The following is a 22,801-nucleotide window of genomic DNA, read 5'->3' as shown; positions in this document are numbered from 1 at the left end:
AGTTATGCAGTTCTACTAAGCAATATATATTTTTTAAAGCAGCGTTAGACAGGATTACCTACACACACTGACCAGCTCAAATAGACAGAAGCTACATGGCATACCAATCCGAACTCATCTCCCGGCATGTCCAGCCCACTCATTATCTCAGCCAATCATGGCTAGAAAGGTTGCTAAACCAACTAAGCTCGCAATTTAACAATTGTATTTGTATTTACAGATGGCATACAAGTTTGTTATTAAGGCACATGAAAGTTCACATGTTCCAGAAGGCATTTCTTCCAACAAAAAAAACAACGCATTTTGATGAATAAAAATAGATTATGTTCAAATGTCTGTCCTGTGAAGTAGTGACCCGCGACATACGCCTAGTTTCCTGAAACGGGTCACATTTGGGTGTCGCTTGTATAACAGTGGAGGTTGAGGTTGAATTGGCTGACGTAGGATCTGTCCAAGTGGGAGGATGTAGATTATGAAAAAGAGGGGGCCTAGCATGGAGCCCAGAGGCACACCCTGTGTGACGTTAGTGAGATATATGTGTGCGGTTGATTGAAACCAGGAGAAAGTGGATAAGAATGTTCTATTGGAAATGCAGCTATGCTATCATTCAAGATGATCATCTGCCAGTTCAACTGATGCCCAGGGATGCTATTTAATATACTGTAATATCATATAACCTGATATCATGCATCATCCTTCCGCAGGTGACCCGCCAGCAGTACCAGAACGCCCTGATGGCGTCGCGCATGGATAAGACGCCCCAGTCGATGGACAGCGAGTTCACCAAGATCGAATTGACTCTGACCACTGAGCTCCACGATGGTGGAGGGGGAGGCGTGCTGGAGACGCCAGCTATGGCCCACCATGAGACAGCCAGCCTGCTCAACCTCAACACACAGCCCCAGAACTGTCTAGCCCACAGGGTCAACCACACTGCGCACAATGAGGGACCCATCTAGCCCACACTGGGGTGGTGGAGACAGATGGAGTGGAGGGAGGAGGGGTCTGGGGACAGGGGGAGAGGAGGGAGTATAGGTCTGGGGACAGGGGGAGAGAAGGGAGGATGGGTCTGGGGACAGGGGGAGAGGAGGGAGGAGGGGTCTGGGGACAGGGGGAGAGGAGGGAGGAGGGGTCTGGGGAGAGGGCGAGAGGAGTGAGGAGGGATGGTGTTAGTACCCTCTGGGCCAGGGCCTGGGCCTAATCCCCCGACATCCAAGGACCTCTAACCCCTACCCACCACCCCCTTATGGCTGGAAGACCCTGGAGGAATTGAGGGGAAGGACCTCTAACCCCTACCCACCACCCCCTTATGGATGGAAGACCCTGGAGGAATTGAGGGGAAGGACCTCTAACCCCTACCCACCACCCCCTTATGGATGGAAGACCCTGGAGGAATTGAGGGGAAGGACCTCTAACCTCTAACCCCTACCCACCACCCCCTTATGGATGGAAGACCATGGAGGGATTGAGGGGAAGGGGGCTACGGAGATGTGTATACTGAGCCCCAGCCTGAACCTCTACTCTCTACCCTCCATCACCCCTGGCCGATTCCACAGCCTGGAACAGAATACCCTTTGGGGTAGTGGGGAAGGGGGCTAAAGGGATAGCACTCTGGGCCCTCACCCACATCACACACCTCTCGAAGACCCTGTTAGGGTGGGCTTGGACCGTCCTCAGCCAATCCATCCGCTTAAATACCCGGTAACCTGGTATTCCAGTAGCTCGGAAAGATGGACAACAGTGTGCATGCCCCCCCCCCCGCCCATTCCCCTGTCCACACACAAACACTTACACATAAGTACACACACTTTCCAGTCTGTTCTTGTTCAGGGATTGGCAGTGGACTGTAGTACTACTTTAGTACTACTGTAGTACTACTAGTACTACTACAAAGAAGGACTCAAACACACGCAGACAAAATGGTTAGTCAAAGACTGTACCAAATACCGCTTTGAAGGAAACCATGGAACCATGAACCAAGAATGTTTTTGTGCATTTATTTATTATATATATATATATGTGTGTGTATATATGTATGTGTGGAGAAGATATGACATATACCGGCGCACAAACATGCATGGGCATGTAGATGTTTGTGTGTGTATATGTGATATTGAAATACATGCTACATATATTTATATATATATACTCATACAGTACCAGTCAAAAGTTAGGACACATCTACTCATTCAAGGGCTTATCTTTATTTTTACTATTTTATCAAATATATTTTGATTTGTTTAACACTTTTTTGGTTACAACATGATTCCTTTTCATAGTTTTGAAGTCTTCACTATTATTCTACAATGTAGAAAATAGTAAAAATAAAGAAAAATCCTTGAATGAGTAGGTGTGTCCAAACTTTTGGCTGGTACCGTACATCCGTGTATATGAGTAGGTGAGGGTCTTTTAAAGATATGTATATTACAGATCTTGTTATTTTTACTATTCTTCTCAATCAGGCTAATGGTATCGTATCTTTTCACCTTTTTAAAATCACACTATTGCCTTTAAAAAAAATCGGATTAATTATTTTAACAAAGTGCAATGGGAAAAAAACAGTATATTTAAGAGATGATTATGAATAAAAAAAATCACTTTATTGTAAATTGAGACAGATATATTTGTATGTATGTATGTATGTGTATATTTTGGTTCAAAGATGCTGAGTTGCAACCGTCCACAAGCAAAACCCGTCCCTAAGACAGTTGTTTTTCCTATTATGGCCGATGTACGATCAGAAGCCCTTTGACCTCATTATATTGCTGTTTGATATGGAGGTTATCCAGACAAGTTAACAGACTTAAATCAGACTTAATAATAGAATCCAGACAAGTCTTACGACTGTGGTTTCGGAGTGGGGCCCGGGATGTATTGACATTGAAAAGTGCTACCTTGGCACTTATGAATGCATGTGGAAATGTGTCTTTTATTATTAATAATCAAACGTGATAATTGGCCAGTATTAATGACCTCATCTAACATGTTGAGCATCATGAACTTCACAAAAGCAACCTCGACATTAAACTATTGTCCATGAATGACCCTCTTGTATGGCACGGCACTCTCCTTTCCACTGTGTGTGTTGTGTGGCATGTTAAAGTATGTTCAGTCGCCTTCAGCTCATGTTGAGCTTAGAGTGTAAGCTTTATTCAATCAAACTCTTTAACTGGGTTTTGGGGTTAAAGGCAGACTATGCATTATTACATACACTGAGTGTACAAAACATTAGGAACACCTTCCAGTCATTTTGAGTTGCACCTTCCCTTTTGCCCTCAGAACAGCCTCAATTCGTCGGGGCGTGGACTCTACAATGTGTCGAAAGTGTTCCACAGGGATGCTGACCCATGTTGACTCCAATGCTTCCCACAGTTGTGTCAAGTTGCCTGGCTGTCCTTTGGGTGATGGACCATTCTTTATACAAACGGGAAACTGTTGAGTGTGAAAAACCCAGCAGCGTTGCAGTTCTTGACACAAACCGGTGCGCCTGGCACCTACTACCATACCCCGTTCGAAGGCACTTATTCTTTTGAGTTGCCCATTCACCCTCTGAATGGCACACATACACAATCCATGTCTCAATTGTCTCGAGGCTTAAAAATCCTTCTATAACTTGTCTCCTCCCCTTCATCTACACTGATTAAAGTGGATTTAACAAGTGACATCAATAAGGGATCTTAGCTTTCACCTAGAATCACCTGGTCAGTCTATGCCATGGAAAGAGTAGGTGTTCTTAATGTTTTGTCCACTCAGTGTATAGCATACACAGTGTGGTAACTTCCTGCTTAAATAAATTTACATCAACAAAACTGAAATTGACTATTGCATTGTGGGAGGGTGCAAATTCAAAAGAGCCAATAGTGGGGAGCCTTGGCAGATTCAAATGTTCTTGTTGTTGTCAGCAAACAGGATGTCGCCCCGCTGTGAATGATGTAATTTCTTGGAGAGTACCTTTGAGATTAAGGTAACATTCTTCTTGCAATGTGAGAATGTAATGAAAAACAATGTTTACTGTGTGAAACAAAAATAATAATGCTTCAAACATGCTCTCTTTCAGTGCAAGAAGAATGTTTTTTCCCAACAATGCCCCAATCATCGGGTTAGCGAGTTTAATCGAATAGTGTGGGCTTGAACTGAAGCCTTTTTTTTATTTAACCTTTATTTAACTAGACAAGTCGGTTAAGAACAAATTCTTATTTACAATGAAGGCCTACAGCGGAACAGTGCCTTGTTCAGGGGCAGCACGACAGATTTTTTATCTTGTCAGCTCGGGGATTCGATCCAGCAACCTTTCAGTTACTGGCCCAATGCTCTAACCACTACCTGTCACCCCAAGCTTGTTGATGTTTTACACCCTTTAACTTGGTCACTTGGTCACTGTTGGAGATGAGCAGAAATGGTTGTGTTTTTCTGTGACTGACTGATCTTTTTTGTAAGGCTCACGTTCATACCAACTTAAAACACTTTAAAGTGAAAACATTGCCAAATTAGCACTTAAGTGCTTGTTTTCACATGCTAGTTTTTCATCTTTATAGTCTAATATTAATTAATTGAATGACCATGTGCCACTGAAGCTAAAAAACCTTAACATTCAAATGCTTACTATTACTATTATTATTATTATTATTTATTGTAAGAGGAAAACATTCCCTTCCCAGGTTACTATAGATGCTAGTTCTTTGAATTGTGATGACTTGAATCATAGCAATGCATAGTTTGGGGGAAATGTAGGAAAATATGAAATCTCACCATTGATGTACTGTATTGAATGTATGCAATTACAGTATTAGAAATACTAATGTGTTTTTTGTATCTTAGCCACACATATGTTGTATATTTCTTATCACATTTCTCCTATAAGCCTGTAAACAAATGATTCTCTGTTTTTCTTTGTGATGGATCATTCCGTATTTTGTTATCATTTGTCTCTTGGGAAATATGTATGAAGAACCAAGCCAGGGTTGGGTGTATGTACAAGACGTATGCCTTCTGTTGAGTATATTAACTTCAAGTGCAAACTTATTTCTAGGGTAATGTAATGTTGAGTTTACTTTTTCTTTGTATCAGTTTGTATATAAATGGTTTTATATGAATCAAAGCTGAACTTAAAGTAGAAGTCCAAAAATAACTCTATCCTAAATCTCTGTAGACACAGCATCTTAACGTAAAGCATGTTGACGCAGTTTGTAGTCATCCTAGATAGTTGTAATATCTGCTTGCTAAAGCAAAGATATTCATTACAGAATGTCGCTCCAAATAGTATGGGAGTGCAATTGCAACTTTTGACCACTGGTGGTCGCCATTTCTCTTCGTGTCACAGTATTCCCAAATTACTGTGAGCATAAACAACTTTTTTTTAAAACACATGGGTTGGCAACCTTCCCACATACAGCAAGGGCCTTCCGTTTCAAAATGACCAGACTATGGAAGAGATTAATACCACTGACCAGATATTGTTGTTTTTGTTGTTTTACTTGTAAGTGTTCCTATGCATCAGGTGAACTCTGCTCTGCAAGGACAATCATTCCAGAGATAAGCGACGATGATGATGATATAATAAGATTGTATTTGTACTTTACCATCTATACTTTGATCACTGCTGTATCTAATACACTTATACGAAAAAAAGAGGTATCTCCTTCAAAATAAAAGTCCTTCACATGCAGATGAGGGTTTTTCACATGTTCATGTCAGAATGTTGAAAATAACATATATGACTATCCAATGTAGTCTTGTGTTGGTTTTGGAGCCTTGTTGTGACCTATATCTTGACCCATGTGGTCTTTACCCCTGCTTCCTGAACATTCACAGGAAAAGAAACACCTGAAAAAAAAGATCCCTCTCTCTATTGCTCTCTCTCTTTTCCCCCTCTTTCTCTGAGGACTTTCTCCACTCCTAAGATAAGACACACATCACCAATGAACGACTACAGTATTTGTCAAGACATTTTTAGATCCGTTGAAAAATACTTCACTTGCTACTCTCCATTCTATCGTTATCTGAGTCACTCGGACCATGTCTATCCTCATGCTGCTATGTATAGGTGCCTGTCCACATGTTTGATACTCAACACGACAAAAGCATTCCCATATTCTGCTCTGGTTTGTGTTGGTGGTTCAATAAAAAGTGAATTATTAACATAAATAGTATTAGTGATGGAATATGTTATTTTCCCCCTCAACACAAGGTGCTCAGATTAAAGAGATAGGCAGTTCAGAACATTGTATGGAGGCAATTTCAAGGACAGAATGATCTATTGTAAAGATGATTCACCCTTCTGTTAAAACTACATTTTCAGTAGCTGGTTTGTCTTGTTTTATCTTCCTGAAAAGTATTTAAGGCTGGAAAAACATAACTGTTTCAAAAAAATACTCACCCCATGTCTGTTTCCAATATTTCCATGTTTTAATTTACCTGCTATTCTTGATTTGTGTTAGAGCCATTGCTGCATTATAAGCAAAAGTTGCTGAGTCAAAAAATGCAGCTGATGCTGCTGCAAATATTACCCCTTGACCTTGCATGTTAGCATACAAGGATCTGCCAAACACATTGACGGGTTGTGGACATTTAACCCTTGGATCAAAGCATTAGGAGATTTACATTTATTTGTGTACCTATTCATTACTTTTTCCACTATACTGTATACATTTCCCGTTGTGTAGCCTAAGTCCATCTGTTAACTGTAACCACACAAATGTTTGCATTGTAGTAAGTCTCAATGTACTCACAGTATGTAATAGAAATGCCATCGGTTTTAAAATCTAATTACAGTGTAACACGAATGGGGATTTGATGCTTGTTCAGAGAAAATCCTACTTTTAGCTGGATTTGGGATTACTGGATATATTTTGTGTAGTTAAATAGAATTGTAAAAAAAAATATGGGACGTTTAGAGCTTCCAACTTTGACAGGACTTCTATTCTTGAATCATGTTTTGAGTCGCCTTTTGCACACCCAAATGTCAGGGGGGAGGTAAAATGACAAATGTAATCCCCTCCATTTGCTTGATGTTTTGTCAACAGTGGAATGGGAGAGGAGAATTCTAGGCAAGTGCCCTGAAGTTCAGTGGATATAAAAAGCTATGCAAGCAATATATTTTCATTCACAATTAATTGTAGAACATTTTCTTTAACACATTACTGGATATATCGAGTCATTTTTGTATGCAAGAATGTTTATGTATTATTATAAGAATTATACTTGCATACAATCAAATACTTGTTTTACTTAAAATTTGAAAACTATAGTTTTGAAGAAGAACAAGAGGCAACAGAAGGAAACAGTACACACACCCAGTGACTTATGGAAAATTTGCTTTTATTGTACATATAAATGTAATTTCCCCAATGTACACATTATATAATAATTCTGGAAACAAAACGCTCTGAGGAACATCCAAGAAAATGCACGAAACAAAAAATAAGTGAATGCATGATAGTTGTCACGCTCGGTCTGCAATTGTTGAAATTTTGTATAAATGGACAAATTGTATAAATGGATCGTGGCATTAACCTGTTGGCCAGGTTTAGCTAGCTCAGACAAACTCACTGAAGCCGTTATAGTAAAAAAAAAAGTGTCTGAAACCAGAAAAATGCCAAAAACAAAAAGGAAAAAAAAAAAAAATATGTAAAGAATTTAAGGAACATTTCTTCCACAACATGAAAAAGCTTAGAATATTATATACAACATTGTAAACTAAGAATCTGAAAACACGGGTTACAAAAAACAAATACAAACAGCAAAACCAAGGTGTTGTTGTTGAAAAAGGTGCCATTTCTGATGCAAGGTAAATAAATACATGCTCTTCAACATCGCCTTTTTTTCAGCATATCGGTCTGCAAGGCTATTATTTTTATTATTATTATTATTATTATTATTATTGTTGTTAAGTGTACAATTCTTACTACACAGATGACCTTGTAGAACTTGTGTGGCCAGAGCTTTTTCCTCACAGACGGACATATTTTTTTTTCTTCCACATATCAGTTGTAGCCCTAACCTAGTTCTAGCCATACAGTTGTAACAACTTTGACGTAAGCCATTTGCTTGCATTGGCCAGCCTTTTAGTATGTTAGTTTACATGTATAATGCACTGTACTGCGTCATTGCATAGAAATAATGTCTTGTAAAGTGTTTTGACAGAAAAGGACTTAAAATTTTCCTCCAACGACCAAGCTTTATTATGAATTTGTCAGTAATGAGACCAAAAAAACAACTAACCAACCAGGTAAAGAATACAGCTGCCCAGGTGATTTGTAGTATTTCCAGTTAAATCAATACTTACAAAGATAAACTTTTTTCAGAGAGTAATAAAATATTGAACCACTCTATATAGTTCCTCTAAAACAGATTCTACTCTTACTAAAATTGTTACAAAGATCCCCAGTTGAACCCACATTCCCCTTTTTACTACTTGCCTCGGAAAACAACACCGGGTTACAAATAGAGACCCGCTATTGGTCTTCCCTTCATCAGCCCAAATCAACAGGCCAATCGAAACTTCTAGCTACACAACTACATGCCTAAGAAATAAAGTGATACGCATGTTTTACATAGCATACACATATGATATTGCAGATAACCTATAACAAAAAAACGTCCGTTTTCCTGCCCTCCATACTGCATACCATCTGGGTCATGTTCATTAGGACACACAACTGAAAGTTTAATATTAACCAAGTCGGTAACATTTTCCAGTAACATTTCCTTGTCTGGGGCCCGTGCATTCTCAAGGCCTACACAATACCACACGTCACAGCACCCAGGCTGACCTGGATTTCCTGTTTGCATATCAAGGCCGACTGTAGATCAGACCTGGGTTCAAATACGATTCTAAATAATTTCATATACTTTACTGGGGCTTGACTGAGCTTGCCTGGAGTGGAACCAGATAAATGTTCACAAAAGTTACAAACTCTCCCCACCTGGCACTCCAGGAAGGCTAAAGTATTTGAAACATTTTAAATAGTATTTGAACCCAGGTCTGTTCCTATAACATACTGTACTCTCCACGTTAACTGCAAAGAATTACTAGGGAACACCAGACCATATTATCACACATGGAATATGAGGGTTTGGTTAGGTAGGGGTGAATATGACAGGTTTAACTAAAGCGGTTCTATGCAATAAAAAATAAAACTGTTACAATTTAATATTCAAGAGAACACTTAACGAACAACTCCAAGCTTAGTAAAAAAAAAGGTAAAACTACTACTGCATGTTAGTTGCACATAGTGTAACAATGTTGCAGGTTCTGATATCTCAGATCATCCTATAGGAGAACCAAAAAAAGGTAATGGTATTTTGCATGATGAATGTCTTGCTTTTGACAGTATCATGTATGAGAACAGTAATACTGGGTCACTGCCTCTCTATAGCATTAGGCCTATGTGAGCATCAACAGTTGCCATAGACCCCGTCTGTACAGAGGCAGCGTAAATCGGTACCCTGTACGCACGGTTGCCTAGAAACAACATTTCATGCATTTCAAAACGTCAGTTGAAATTAGCCATACAGAATCACAGATTACATTATGTGCACCATACTTTAAATAGACAGCACGCTTCATGTCATATCGAGCTAATATTGACAATTAGTTACCCACAATCAGACTTGTGCTTTGTGGAACCCAAAACATACATCACGCTGTTCTTTAGTACAATTATGGATGCCTTGGTTACAGTCGCTCAGGACGATGCAAACTCGACTTTTGATTGGCCAAGGCCGGACACACACACACACACACACACAAGCTGTGTTATGCAGGGTCACGACGGGAGGATTTATACTGCAAAAAAATGTAATAAACAGCGAGAAATACATTTTTGGACCATGTTTTGGATTGCCATGTTGCTCGATACGCGTGTTCTTTCAACGCCAGTACTGCAAGGCTAGAACACTTTCATTTCAAAAGGATAACAGCAAAACAGTATATAGAGTTTAAATACAGTACTGTACATACTGTTTGGCAAAGGCTATTCCGCCTTAGTGCTTCACATTCAAACTACAGTATGGTGCCTGCATTAAGGTGCCTGCATTAAGGTGTACTATGTAAACACACACAGGGAATTCTTCTCTATGACCAGACACTGTGTCAGGTCAGTACAGAGAAAAGTAGTGTTCGTAATATTTGCTTCTTGTGTGTATTCATGTATATTTGTCTGCTACAACTTCCTATGCCGTAAAAACTGTTTTAGCTTCATCAACTTTAAAAAATAAAAATAAAAAAAAGAAGAAATTAGCCAACTTCAAGTCAACCTTTTCCCATTTCATCATAAAAATCCATAGAAAAAACAACCATTGAAAACGTAAAACTTGAAAAGGGGTGGGCACGGGGCAACGCTTTAGGAGAACCGAGCAGCAACTGTTACTGTAGTAACATACAGTTGACTGATCTGATTAATAAAAACCTATATATCCTGATACATCTCTAGTATAAAAAGTATCTTCATTTCTCTCTATATAAATCTCCTATAGATACACTACAATGGTAATGTCCCCTCTTACTGTGGACTATAGAGTACATTATAGTTTATATCTTCCTAGAAGTATATATACTCTAAAACCCCCCCCAGGGAAACACCAGGAAGGAATCAAGACGGTTTTTCACTCCTCTCCCTCTTCCTCCTCCTAGGAAGGAATCAAGCCTGGTCACGCCATCCCACCTCCTCCATCTACTCTTCCTCCTCCTCATCATCGTCTTCATCGTGGCAGTGGGTGATCTCCTGTGGGGTCTGGGGGAACATGTTGGGGGGTTTGATCTCACTGATGGACCGGGTCAGCTGGCTTCGGTTCTTGTTGCTACAGCACTCCAGGTCCTTGCTGTCAGTGCAGTGGCGGTTGCGCGTGGCCAGGGGGGACTCGGTGTCCGTGTCGATGTGCGCATGCTCCACCGTTGACTCGTGGGGCATCTGGGAGGGAAGAGAGAGACAGAGACAGACAGAGACAAGGTGAGGAGAGAGGCTACTACCAAAGACAACTCAGAGCACTTCCAGTTGGCTAACAGCTAGTAAAGAGAGTTTCAGCTCACCAATATGTAATATAATAGTATTATTACCATGCGTTGAACTTGTTATACAGAATATTGATTACTGTGTGTATGCGATGTGCATGTTTCATATAATACCGTAAATTCCGGACTATTAAGCGCACCTGAATATAAGCCGCACCCACTGAATTTTAAAAAGATTATTATTTTGAACATAAATAAGCTGCACATGTCTATAAGCCGCAGATGCCTACCGGTACATTGAAACAAATGAACTTTACACAGGCTTTAACGAAACACGGCTTGTAACAAAAATAAATAGGCTTTAACAAAACACGGCTTGTAACAACAACAAAAAATTTGCAGTAAACAGTAGCCTACCAAGAAAGTCATTGCTCCAGACCAAGCTCCCGTGCAGCAGCTCTATTTCCTTTTCCAACAGCCAGATCAATCGCCTTCAACTTGAAAGCTGCATCATATGCATTTCTCTGTGTCTTTGCCATGATGAGGGTGGCAAAATGACTACCGTAATCAGAATGATGGGAAGTTTGAGCGCGCTCGATTTAATCTAAACAGTAAACAAAAAAGTTGTTTGACCTTAACCCGTTCGGCAATTTCATTGGTCTAATGAAAGCTTCATGCCGCCAAAAAACTGAGCACGTCACAGAATGTGTTTTTTTATTTATTTTTATTTGAAAGCGGGAAAAATCCATATATTAGCCGCGTCATTGTTTAAGCCGCGAGGTTCAAAGCTTGGGAAAAAAGTAGCGGCTTATAGTCCGGAAATTACGGTATGTCTGGTAAAGACATTTGTATTGAAATGAGAAGATAACTCATACATACCAACTCTAATGCAAATGTCACTCTGCCTGTCAGTGACTCAGCTAGATGGGCACCAGACTATGTAAGGGTTCAGTCTAAGTTAATAAGAGTCAAGTACTGTATATTTTTTATTAAACTAGCCGGAAATGTTGATTCATGTCCATCTATATTTTTAACCATCAATTTCTAACAATTACAGTTTTCCAATTAGCAAAAGAAAGGGCTGTATCTTACACTATATTCTCTGCAATATTTTATTCTGTAAATGCTGCATTTCTTCCCTTTTTTGTAAACTGTTAGCAAGAATCAACAAAGGAATTCAATACAGTGACTCACCAGTACGTGAGCAGCTCTGAAGAGGTAGCTGAAGGGATAGTACAGGAGGTTGATGAAGGAAGCAGCGTACAGGTCAGCATAGCGCATCACCTGAGAGGCAAACAGAGTCTGTCTGGAGCCAGACCTGAACAGACTACCCATCATACCATAGCACATGTCCATGTCATGGGTCACTTTCTGGGGAGGGGAGAAGAACACTGGGTTTAGATACTGAGCTGAAAGACGCTCGGACAATATTTCAAGCTTTGGTGGAAGAATGTGATGACCATTGTCAAATATGTTTTAATGTATGGTATTGTGCTCTTGTGTTATGTGTACATTCTGACTACTTCCTGCTGACTACTTCCTGCTGACTACTTCCTGCTGACTACTTCCTGCTGACTACTTCCTGCTGACCTCTTGCCAGGTCCCCTTCTAAAAAGAGGTTTCTAATACAAAATACAAAATTCCTCGAGGAGGACAATGGAAATTCAGCGACTTGTGTTCCGGTATATCCAAGCCTTCGATGGGACGGGTGGAGGATCATAGTGTATTTTCAGGAGTTTACTTAGGGGTTGTTAGACCATATAAGTCCACAGTTGGGAATGATTTGGTTTAAAGACAAAACTGAAACCTGTAACTATTCAGGGACACGTGGACATTTTGAATAATGTTTCTGTAGCTGCAATGGAAACATGTGTAGAATCAGTACCTTGACCCTTCTCTGGAGAGCACTGATGTCAGGTCTCTCATTACTACTGCTGTCCAGATGCCTGGAGAGATAGAGAGATAATGGGTTAGATAGAGGGCAAAGAGGTAGAGAAGAAGGGGATTGGAAGTGAGAGAGCGAAGACAGTGCTAGTCACTATTATAAAGAGCAAGGAAGGGGACAGGCCTACATAGATAGATAGATAAACTGTTTCTAAATGGGCTGAAGTCTGACTGTGAAGCCAGTTATCATCAGACCGATGGGGCAAACCCTGCAGACTTTGGCCCAAGGGCGACACACACACACAGGGAGCCGACGGTGACACACACCAACGCACATACTCAAACAGTCGTTCACGCACACACACATGCCAGGTGCAGAGGCAGCCTAGAGAGCGAGCATAGGGGCGTTGTAGGGGAGTAGACGGTGCAGTACTCACTTGTAGAGCTCTGCCAAGAAAATGTCCAGGCCCTGCAATTCTTCGAATAACGCTGTAAGACAGAAGAGGAAAAGGAGGCCAGGGTAAGTCTCAGTCACAACATATTTCCCTTTCCCTCCTCCTCCCTTAAATCAGCAGTGGAGAAAGTACAGATACCACAAAAAAAACGACGTAAGTAGTACTTTAAAGTATTTTTACTTAAGTACTTTACACCACTGCCCTTAATCACAGGTGTTGGCTCACTCTTGTTCTATCTGTCACTTTCTCACTCTCCCCCTCTATATCTTCACCTCTCATTCACCCTCTCCCTGGCACACTGTCGCTCACAGGTCGTTGAGAGGTTTACGAGGGCATTTTACAGCTACAATGACACGTCACAGTTATATTTGTGTGTGAGCCTGTGCATAAATGTGTGTGTGCGCACAAGTGTGTCACTGCTATAATATACACCCCTTGACTAATTAATACCCCTGGACTTTTTTCACATTTTGTTGTGTTACAGCCCGAATATAACATTGATTCAATTGAGATTTTGTGTCACTGGCCTACACATAATTTCCCATAATGTCAAAGTGGAATTTTTTACAAATTAATTAAAAATGAAAAGCTGAATTGTCTTGAGTCGATAAGTACTCCACGGCTTTCTTATGGCAAGCCTAAATAAGTTAAGGTCCCTCAAATCGGCAGTGAACTTCAAACACAGATTCAACCACAAACACCAGGGAGGTTTTCCAATGCCTCGCAAAGAATGGAACCTATTGGTATAGGGGTAAAAATGAAAAAGCAGACATTTAAATACCCATTTGAGCATGGTGAAACTTAATTACACGTTGGATGGTATATCAGTACACCCAGTCACTACAAAGATACAGGCGTCCTTCCTAACCCAGTTGCCAGCGAGGAAGGAAACCGCTCAGGGATTTCACCATGAGGCCACCATGACTTTAAAACAGTTACAGAGTTGAATGGTCGTGATAGGAGAAAACTGAGGATGAATTAACAGCTTTGTAGTTACTCCACAATACTAACAAATGACAGAGTGAAAAGAAGGAAGCCTGTAGAGAAAATAAATATTGAAAAATATGCATCTTGCTTGCAATAAGGCACAAAACTAAAACTGCAAGAAATGTGGCAAAGAAATAAACTTTATGTCCTGAATACAAAGTGTTACATTTGGGGCAAATCCAACACATCACTGAGGACCACTCTTCATATTTTCAAGCATAGTGATGGCTGCATCCTGTTATGGGTATGCTTGTCACCAGCAAGGACTAGGGAGTTTTTTTAGCATAAGATTAAATAGAGCTAAGCACAGGCAAAATCCTAGAGGAGAACCTGGTTCAGTCTGCGTTCCAACAGACACTGGGAGACAAATTCACCTTTCAGCAGGACAATAACCTAAAACACAAGGCCAAATACACTGGAGTTGCTTACCAAGATGACATTGAATGCTCCTGAGTGGCATAGTTACAGTTTTGACTTCAATTGGCTTGAAAATCTATGACAAGACTTGAAAATGGTTGTCTAGAAATGATCAACAACAAATTTAACAGAGCTTAAAGAATTTTAAAAAGAATCATGTGAAAATATTGTACAACACAGGTGTGCAAAGCTCTTAGAAACTTACCCAGAAAGACTCACAGCTGTAATCGCTGCCTAAGATGATTCTAACTTAGTAAATGAGATATTTCAGTATTTCATTTTCAATAAAAACACAAAAATGTTTTCACTTTGTCATTATGGGGGTAATGTGTGTAGATGGGTGAGAGAAAACATTTTTATTGAATCCATGTTGAATTCAGGCTGTAACACAACAAAATGTGGTATAAGTCAAGGGGTACGAATACTTTCGGAACGCACTATACGCCATTTAGCAGACGCTTTTATCCAAAGTGACTTACAGTCATGCGTGAATACATTTTACGTACGGGTGGTCCCGGGAACCGAACCCATAATTCTGGCATTGCAAGCACCATGCTCTACCAACTGAGCTACAGACCAGTGCTCTCCAGTGTGCCTATCTGCCTTTTTATGTACGAGTATCTGTGTGTCTGTCTGGCTGCTTGCATGGGAATGACCACCCGTCCTTTTGTGTGGGTGACTGTGTGTGTGTGTGAGAGAGACTGAGTGCGTGTGTGACTCACAGCTCTTGTCAGTCCAGACATGCAACTCCTGGGCCAGCTCGGGGATGACGAGGAAGGTCCTCCAGCCCTGGCGTTTCTTGGACTTGAGGATGTCCCCGAAGATGTGGTCTCCGATGTAGACGATGTCCTTCCCCTTGGCCCCCAGCAGGTCACACACAATGTCAGAAGAACCTGGGCGAGAGAGAGGGACATATTGAAATGTAGATGTTACTGGACATCGTTGTTTTATTAAAGATTTGTACCACGTTGTTTTTAGTTTTATACCATTGTTTTGTTTTTAGGGATAGCAGACCTCCCTGGAGAACAGTGAAAGTTGTTGAGACTATGCTGGCTAAATAAAAGGTTAACTGAGATCCATCTTGTTTAGAAGTACTCTGCTAGTTAGATGATTTGTGAAGTTTGCAGTGCTGTCTGGCTGTCTGGTGGTTTGTGCTGTGAGTCAGTGCATTTCCCCACGTACTGCATCTTACCTCCAGAGTAGACGATGCCGTGGTGCAAGGGTCCGGTGTAGGTCCCGATCTTCAGCCGCCCTGTCGCCTAACACCAGAGAACACATAGAACAGTAGCTTCACCTCTAACACCAGAGAACACATAGAACAGTAGCTTCACCTCGAACACCAGAGAACACATAGAACAGTAGCTTCACCTCGAACACCAGAGAACACATAGAACAGTAGCTTCACCGCAAAACAATGTCAAGTATTTGGATTTATTATGGATCCCCATTAGTTCCTGCCAAAGCAGCAGCTACTCTTCCTGGGGTCCAGCAAAATTAAGGCAGTTTATACAATTTTAAAAACATTACATTCACAGATTTCACAACACACTGTGTGCCCTCAGGCCCCTACTCCACCACTACCACATATCTACAGTACAAAATCCATGTGTACGTGTGTGTGTAGTGCGCATGTTATCATGTGTGTGTATGCATGTGTCTGTGCCTATGTTTGTGTTGCTTCACAGTCCCCCTGTTCCATAAGGTGTATTTATCAGTTTAAAAAAATGTTTTCATCTAATTTTACTGCTTGCATCAGTTACTTGATGTGGAATAGAGTTCCATGTAGTCATGGCTCTATGTAGTGCTGTGCGCCTCCCATAGTCTGTTCTGGACTGTGAAGAGACCTCTGGCGTCATGTCTTGTGGGGTATGCATGGGTGTCCTCCACTTTGAGCCATGAGAGATTGACATGCATATTGTTAATGTTAGCTCTCTGTGTGCATCCAAGGGCCAGCCGGGCTGCCTTGTTCTGAGCCAATTGCAATTTTCCTAAGTCCCTTTATGTGGCACCTGACCAGAAGACTGAACAGTAGTCCGGGTGCGACAAAACCAGGGCTTGTAGGACCTGCCTTGTTTATTATGGACAGACTTCTCCCCATCTTAGCTACTATTGAATCAATATTCTTTGACCATGACAGTTTACAATCCAGGGTTACTCCAAGCAGATTAGTCACCTCAACTTGCTCAAATTATAATTCTTTACAAGTTGTACTTCACATAGTGTGGTAGCCTAATAGCTAAATTGGTCACACAATTAGGCTACCACACCATTAGGCTACCACACCAATAGGCTACCACACCATTAGGCTACCACACCATTAGGCTACCACACCATTAGGCTACCACACCATTAGGCTACCACACCATTAGGCTACCACACCATTAGGCTACCACACCATTAGGCTACCACACCATTAGGCTACCACACCATTAGGCTACCACACCATTAGGCTACCACACCATTAGGCTACCACACCATTAGGCTACCACACCATTAGGCTACCACACCATTAGGCTACCACACCATTAGGCTACCACACCATTAGGCTACCACACCATTAGGCTACCACACCATTAGGCTACCACACCATTAGGCTACCACACCAATAGGCTACCACACTATTAGGCTACCACACCATTAGGCTACCACACCATTAGGCTACCACACCATTAGGCTACCACACCAATAGGCTACCACACTATTAGGCTACCACACCAATAGGCTACCACACCATTAGGCTACCACACCATTAGGCTACCACACCATTAGGCTACCACACCATTAGGCTACCACACCATTAGGCTACCACACCATTAGGCTACCACACCATTAGGCTACCACACCAATAGGCTACCACACTATTAGGCTACCACACTATTAGGCTACCACACTATTAGGCTACCACACTATTAGGCTACCACACTATTAGGCTACCACACTATTAGGCTACCACACTCAAAAGTCTTGGCACGGTGTTCTGACAGAACCCGTTCTCCATCTACGTGAGTGTAGAGATGTGATGGTGTAATTACTCACTGTGTCGACTTGTCTGAGCACCGTTCCCTCTCCAAAGAACAGAGGCTTCCTGGCGTCCACCAGAATCAGGTCAAAGTAGGACTGCCACGGCCGGTGGGACGTCCCGTGCTGCAACCCAACCACACACAGACAGATTCTGGTCAATGTGTACCGTCTATAGTTAACTACATGCATCTACGTAAGTTAACAAGATTTCATGTCTACGGGAGAAGGCCGTGTATGAACGTTGATATGATTCTCTTACCTTTGGGCCGTGGGGGAAGTCAAACAGGTATGTCATGATCTTCTGTGAGAAAATTCAACAACATAATGAGTCTATTAGTCATCTCATTTAAATGTCTTTGTGACTGGGACAGATACCGCAGCTATCTGCCCCAGTTCAGTACGCGAACACGTCACCCCGGTTTCAGATGCAAACGTGACAGTTTGCCAGGACATGTTTTGTGAAGCTGTGTGTACGTTTGCTTTGCATATTAAATGTTGTTTTGCATGGACGTTTAACAAGGCAGGACTTAACTATTGTTTTGGACTCTGAAGGGTGTCTGTTACTGGGTGCTGTGCATGTGAAGCATCCATTCCTCTGTGTGTGTGTGTGTGTGTGTGTGTGTGTGTGTGTGTGTGTGTGTGTGTGTATAAACAGTGGACCTGGGCACTTAGCGTGGTCAGTACTGTGTACTCACGTGTGTGTATTTGTAGTCACTGTTGGTGGCCAGGAACACCTTGGCTACTTCATTCATTCTACTCAGCAGGAGAGGCAGCTTTGCCTTCATGAGAGAGAACACTACATATTACAACGCCATTATCCTATACAGTGTGTTCGTACAGGCATACAGACAGAGACGTAAAGTAAATGTTAACTTCTCATCAGGTTTTGAAGTCGTCATGTCAGAGCGGTAAAGGGGCTGATAAAATGTTCATGTGCGTACTTACGTCTCTCACTACGTACTTTTCAAGGTTCTCCACTGTCTTTTCCTTCAGGGTGCCCTGGAAGACAGGACTACAGGTAAATAGGTTGAAATACATCGAAAAATAACAAGCACGCATCTATATATCATACAAAATGAGTTCTTTATGATGACACTCACTGTAAACCATGTCAATTATTTTCAGGGTACATACCATTAGCACTACGATAAACAGTAAATGATTGCTTCAAGATAAAGATAATCATTGGGCGTTTAGCCCCATATAATACCTTGAAACGGATGTAAAGTGAATTGAAGTGAACAAATGATTGCATTGTGAAAGACTTCCTCATCAAGCTACCTTGAAGTGGACCCAGTCGACGGCGTCGCGGATGTCCTGGAACATGCTCTTGAAGGACATGAAGAGGTCGCCATCTTTAAAGCCAGTCTCACAGCTGAGGTAAGGGGGGAGGAGAGGGACACACAGAGCCAGTGGACAGGCCAAGGCCAGACAGAGAGCTTTGCTTTAAAACGCTAGTAGCCATTTTCACTACATTTTTTGTTTTGTTTTTGTTTTGCTTTTAAATGGGATAGTCTTCCCTTGTTTGAGGTGGTTTCCAGCCAAACAGGAAAGCAATCTCCCCCTAAAAGACCAACAGCTCGTTTCAGAGGAGAAGACATGCAGCCATTCCATTGCAGATCACATCATCACACAAAGAATTCATTAAAACTAATCGCTAACAAATGATTGTATAATTATATCGAGACGATTGACATGATATTACATCATGCTAGATGATTAGTCATTACAGATTAATTTAAATAATAAACGTAATGAAATCTGAAAATATGGAATTAAGTTACTGCATGCATTCGTGGAATGATTAGTATCGAAGACCAATAATCATTCAGATAGCTGAGTAATCCTAATAAAGTATCTTGTTTATGACACAATAAAAGGGTGGTCCTATTACTCAGGCTTAACAGGGTTAGGGCAATAGTATTTCCTTATTGGAGGATTTTTATTGGAGATATGGACCTACCCTGTTGTCATGTTGTCTAATTGGCTTATCAATGTTGCCATGTCATATCCAGGAATTACTTGTATATAACACACAAGAAAGATAAGGTGGGTAGTATGACTAGGGATTCCTTACCTTGCATATCTGTCACAGTTTGAGAAGAAGTCCACGAGGCAGGCAAAGAGGTAGGTCTCTGGAGAGAGAGGGAAACTGTACTGTAAAATCAATCGAGTGTCAATAAAGTTGAGTTGATCTCCATGGCCTTGCCTCAAACTGTGCTCAGACAAAATGGAGGGCATGTCTGGGCTTGTCCCTCTTATGAATGACAGTTGAATCTAGATGGAGATAAACACATTTTTAAATAATTGAATGGCTCTGGCATGGACAGAATCTCTCCTCCTTCTACCTGGCAAGTTGAAGAGAGTGTTGAGGATATAGAAACGTTCAGTGTCGTCACGTTGGATGAACTTGTTCGGGTATAGCTCCCGTATTTCAGGTCTGGGGAGAGAAGAGAAAAAGAAAATGCAACGTCAGGAGAATTTCTTGGCAGGTAGACCGGGATCTAACCTTCAAACCCGCTCAATGATCTGGGGAGTGGGGACATTGCGAGAAGGTTAGGAGAGTGTTGGGTTCACCATTTACCCTCGTAGGAAATTGAAGCCGTGGACACAGACCAGGATGTTGCCATACGCGTCCACCTTCAACAGGTTCCCATACATGGTGTCAAACACCAGGCCTCTGAAGAAATACAGAGAAACAACATCATTCAGTCAGTTAGAATACATCTACAAATGGTTTATACATGATCTTTAAAAGCCCATCAGAAAATCTACCTAGCTACAACCAGGACCAAATTAGAAACCCAGCATCCAGGTACAAAAATAGCCTCACCATGGCAACCATGATGTGATAAGTAATAGGTACCTGGTAATAAAGTACAGCTGGTGCCCCGTTGACATCAAAGTGTTTTCCAGTAAAAAAATTATACTATCTATCTATCTATATATATATATATATAGCAGTATAATGCCATCACCATGGCAACAACATTAACGGTATGATGTGATTGGTGGTCACCTGGTGGGGAAGGCGGGGTCGTAGACGAAGCTGAGCAGCTCCTGGGGGTAACCGATGTGGACCAGGCGCTCCACGGTCAGCTCAAAGCCCAGAGACTCATACTCTGGAGACTTGTACACTGGAGAAGAGAAAGACAGACAGACAGACGTTAGCGTTTAACACAAGCCGGTGTAGACTACACAGAGTCACACAGCAGCAGTCCACGAAGCCTATACAGTGACGCAATTACACTGACACCATACATTTAGGAAAAGGACATAGGAGGAACTCAAGTCTAATTGCCTGTTCGCGAACGGACCACTCTGTAAATAGCAGCCTCCAATTTATCCAGAACCAGCCAATGTGGACCCATTCACCTCGACTAGATAACAGCACGTAAGCTATTGCAACGTGACATGATGGCGATGCAACGTGAAACAGGTATTATAAAAATAACTCTAACCGTCATGGTATCCGAGATACTGTTGGTAATAACATAGCCTAGCCCCTCTCCCCCTAAAGTGCATGCGCACACACGCCCGGGCACGCACGCACACACACACACACACACACACACACACACACACACACACACACACACACACACACACACACACACACACACTCTGGGGCCTGAATATCCTAGGATCTAATCCGTGGAGAAACAGGATCCATAGCTCAGCTCTGGACTCTGATACTAATGAGGCCCGTGGAGACGATGACATTCAGACACCAAACAACCAGGCATCTCCAGGGCCCTGTTCATTAGGGCACGTGACAGAAAACAGTTTACAAGGTTTTGCAACGGAAAAGGATGAGCCTTTCTTATTGGGCAGGTCCATTTAGGCCCTCCCTGTTTCAGTCTGTTTTCCGCCGTTTGGTGCCTAATGAACACACCCCCAGGCCTGGCGAGCCAAGCCATGGATGAAGGGGAAAAGTAGAGAGGGATACAATGTCCAGGCCTGGGCCAGAGGGGCCTATCAGCCGATTAGAATGCTAACTGACGTTGGAAGAAGGTTCTGTCAGATGGCATTAATATAAAGGCTGTTTTTCCACATTAGGTCCAGTCAGGCTGCAGGAGGGGAGGACTTGGCTGATGCTTAGAGGGAGCAGGAAGGACGATGTGGGGATAGGCTAGCTAGCGCCGAGACCCCAAACGTGGAAGGAATAGGCGTCTTACTGAGTTAGCGCGTGCACACAGACAGACAGAGAAAGAGGAGTGTGAATACCCATCTTGGTGTAATGTGTGTGCGTGCACATTTACCCATTTGTGTGTTTGCTTCTTAGCCCAATTGTGTGTTTTCTCTCTCTCTCTCTCTCTGGTGAGTTCAAATCCCCTGTGGTGTTCCAGTGTCCCTGGCTAGCTAGCTAGCGAAGCAGAGGAGTGGTGGGCATCATGCCCAGTGCTGCAGCCTCGAAGAGTCGCACAGTCCTGGGCCAGACTTCTCCATACAAATAGCCCCTCCCACCTTTCCTCCCTCCTCATCCCTGCCTCCATTTCCCTAAGCTCTGTGGCTGTTACAAAGAAACCTATTTTAAGAGTATTTTCCCCTCCGTCACCTTCCCGATCAGCTCTCTCTTTGGTTGGCCGGCGATGAGCAGAGTTCTCTCTCTCTGCACTGTCCCCTGCTGTGACCTTCAGACAGCTTTAGCTTAAACACACACAGACAGGCGTGGAAACACACGCACAGCCTATTTATGTCTCTATATATAACACAGTCTAGTCCAGGGATAGGCAACTTTGATGGGAGTGGGGGGGTCACAAAAAAACGGAACTCATCATGAGGAGTTGCAGTGGGTCTGCATACCCACATCCACGCCCCCACCTTGCGAGCAAAACATTTCAGCGGCCCCCCTCGTGACAACGAAAATAAAAAACGTATGTTTTAAAAAAGGTCATTTCCTGCAGTTCTACACATTTTGCCATGGGGTGAACAGAAAAGTTTGCAGTTTTTAATATGATAACTGGCCCCACCCCGGTCGGTAATTTGGCCATGGTTACTACAAGTTTAAATAGGTGGACGCTAGACTAATTTACCAATCTAAAAAAAAATTGCACCTTGTGTGTTCTATTATTCTAACTCTCAA

At 42.0% G+C, this 22,801-nt stretch overlaps 2 protein-coding genes across 6 annotated transcripts in view; one reads left to right on the top strand and one right to left on the bottom strand.

Annotated features, from left to right (window-relative positions):
* Window positions 1–1,028, top strand: part of cnnm2b (cyclin and CBS domain divalent metal cation transport mediator 2b) — a 54,812-nt gene extending 53,784 nt beyond the window's left edge. For both annotated transcript variants that reach the window (XM_045691172.1, XM_045691173.1), the window contains exon 8: window positions 705–1,028. In XM_045691172.1, the coding sequence (XP_045547128.1) occupies window positions 705–959 (255 nt within the window). In that variant the 3' untranslated portion in view covers window positions 960–1,028. The remainder of the gene's footprint in view (window positions 1–704) is intronic.
* A 6,268-nt stretch (window positions 1,029–7,296) lies between these two features.
* Window positions 7,297–22,801, bottom strand: part of LOC106588790 (cytosolic purine 5'-nucleotidase) — a 29,115-nt gene continuing 13,610 nt past the window's right edge. For 2 of the 4 annotated variants that reach the window (XM_014178218.2, XM_014178227.2), the window contains 15 exons: window positions 20,735–20,852; window positions 20,300–20,395; window positions 20,064–20,155; window positions 19,793–19,850; window positions 18,997–19,090; window positions 18,661–18,714; window positions 18,411–18,494; window positions 17,975–18,016; window positions 17,731–17,838; window positions 15,887–15,953; window positions 15,417–15,587; window positions 13,273–13,324; window positions 12,837–12,897; window positions 12,146–12,322; window positions 7,297–10,910 (listed from right to left, as the gene is read on the bottom strand). In XM_014178218.2, the coding sequence (XP_014033693.1) occupies window positions 10,674–10,910; window positions 12,146–12,322; window positions 12,837–12,897; window positions 13,273–13,324; window positions 15,417–15,587; window positions 15,887–15,953; window positions 17,731–17,838; window positions 17,975–18,016; window positions 18,411–18,494; window positions 18,661–18,714; window positions 18,997–19,090; window positions 19,793–19,850; window positions 20,064–20,155; window positions 20,300–20,395; window positions 20,735–20,852 (1,511 nt within the window). In that variant the 3' untranslated portion in view covers window positions 7,297–10,673. Of the gene's footprint in view, window positions 10,911–12,145; window positions 12,323–12,836; window positions 12,898–13,272; window positions 13,325–15,416; window positions 15,588–15,886; window positions 15,954–17,730; window positions 17,839–17,974; window positions 18,017–18,410; window positions 18,495–18,660; window positions 18,715–18,996; window positions 19,280–19,792; window positions 19,855–20,063; window positions 20,156–20,299; window positions 20,396–20,734; window positions 20,853–22,801 lie in introns of those variants that run through there. The other 2 variants (XM_045691170.1, XM_045691171.1) reach the window with 2 other exon arrangements.

The sequence above is a fragment of the Salmo salar genome, chromosome ssa12 (assembly GCF_905237065.1).
Source record: "Salmo salar chromosome ssa12, Ssal_v3.1, whole genome shotgun sequence".
Classification (NCBI taxonomy): Eukaryota; Metazoa; Chordata; class Actinopteri; order Salmoniformes; family Salmonidae; genus Salmo; species Salmo salar.
This window is presented reverse-complemented; position numbering and strand designations above follow the sequence as displayed.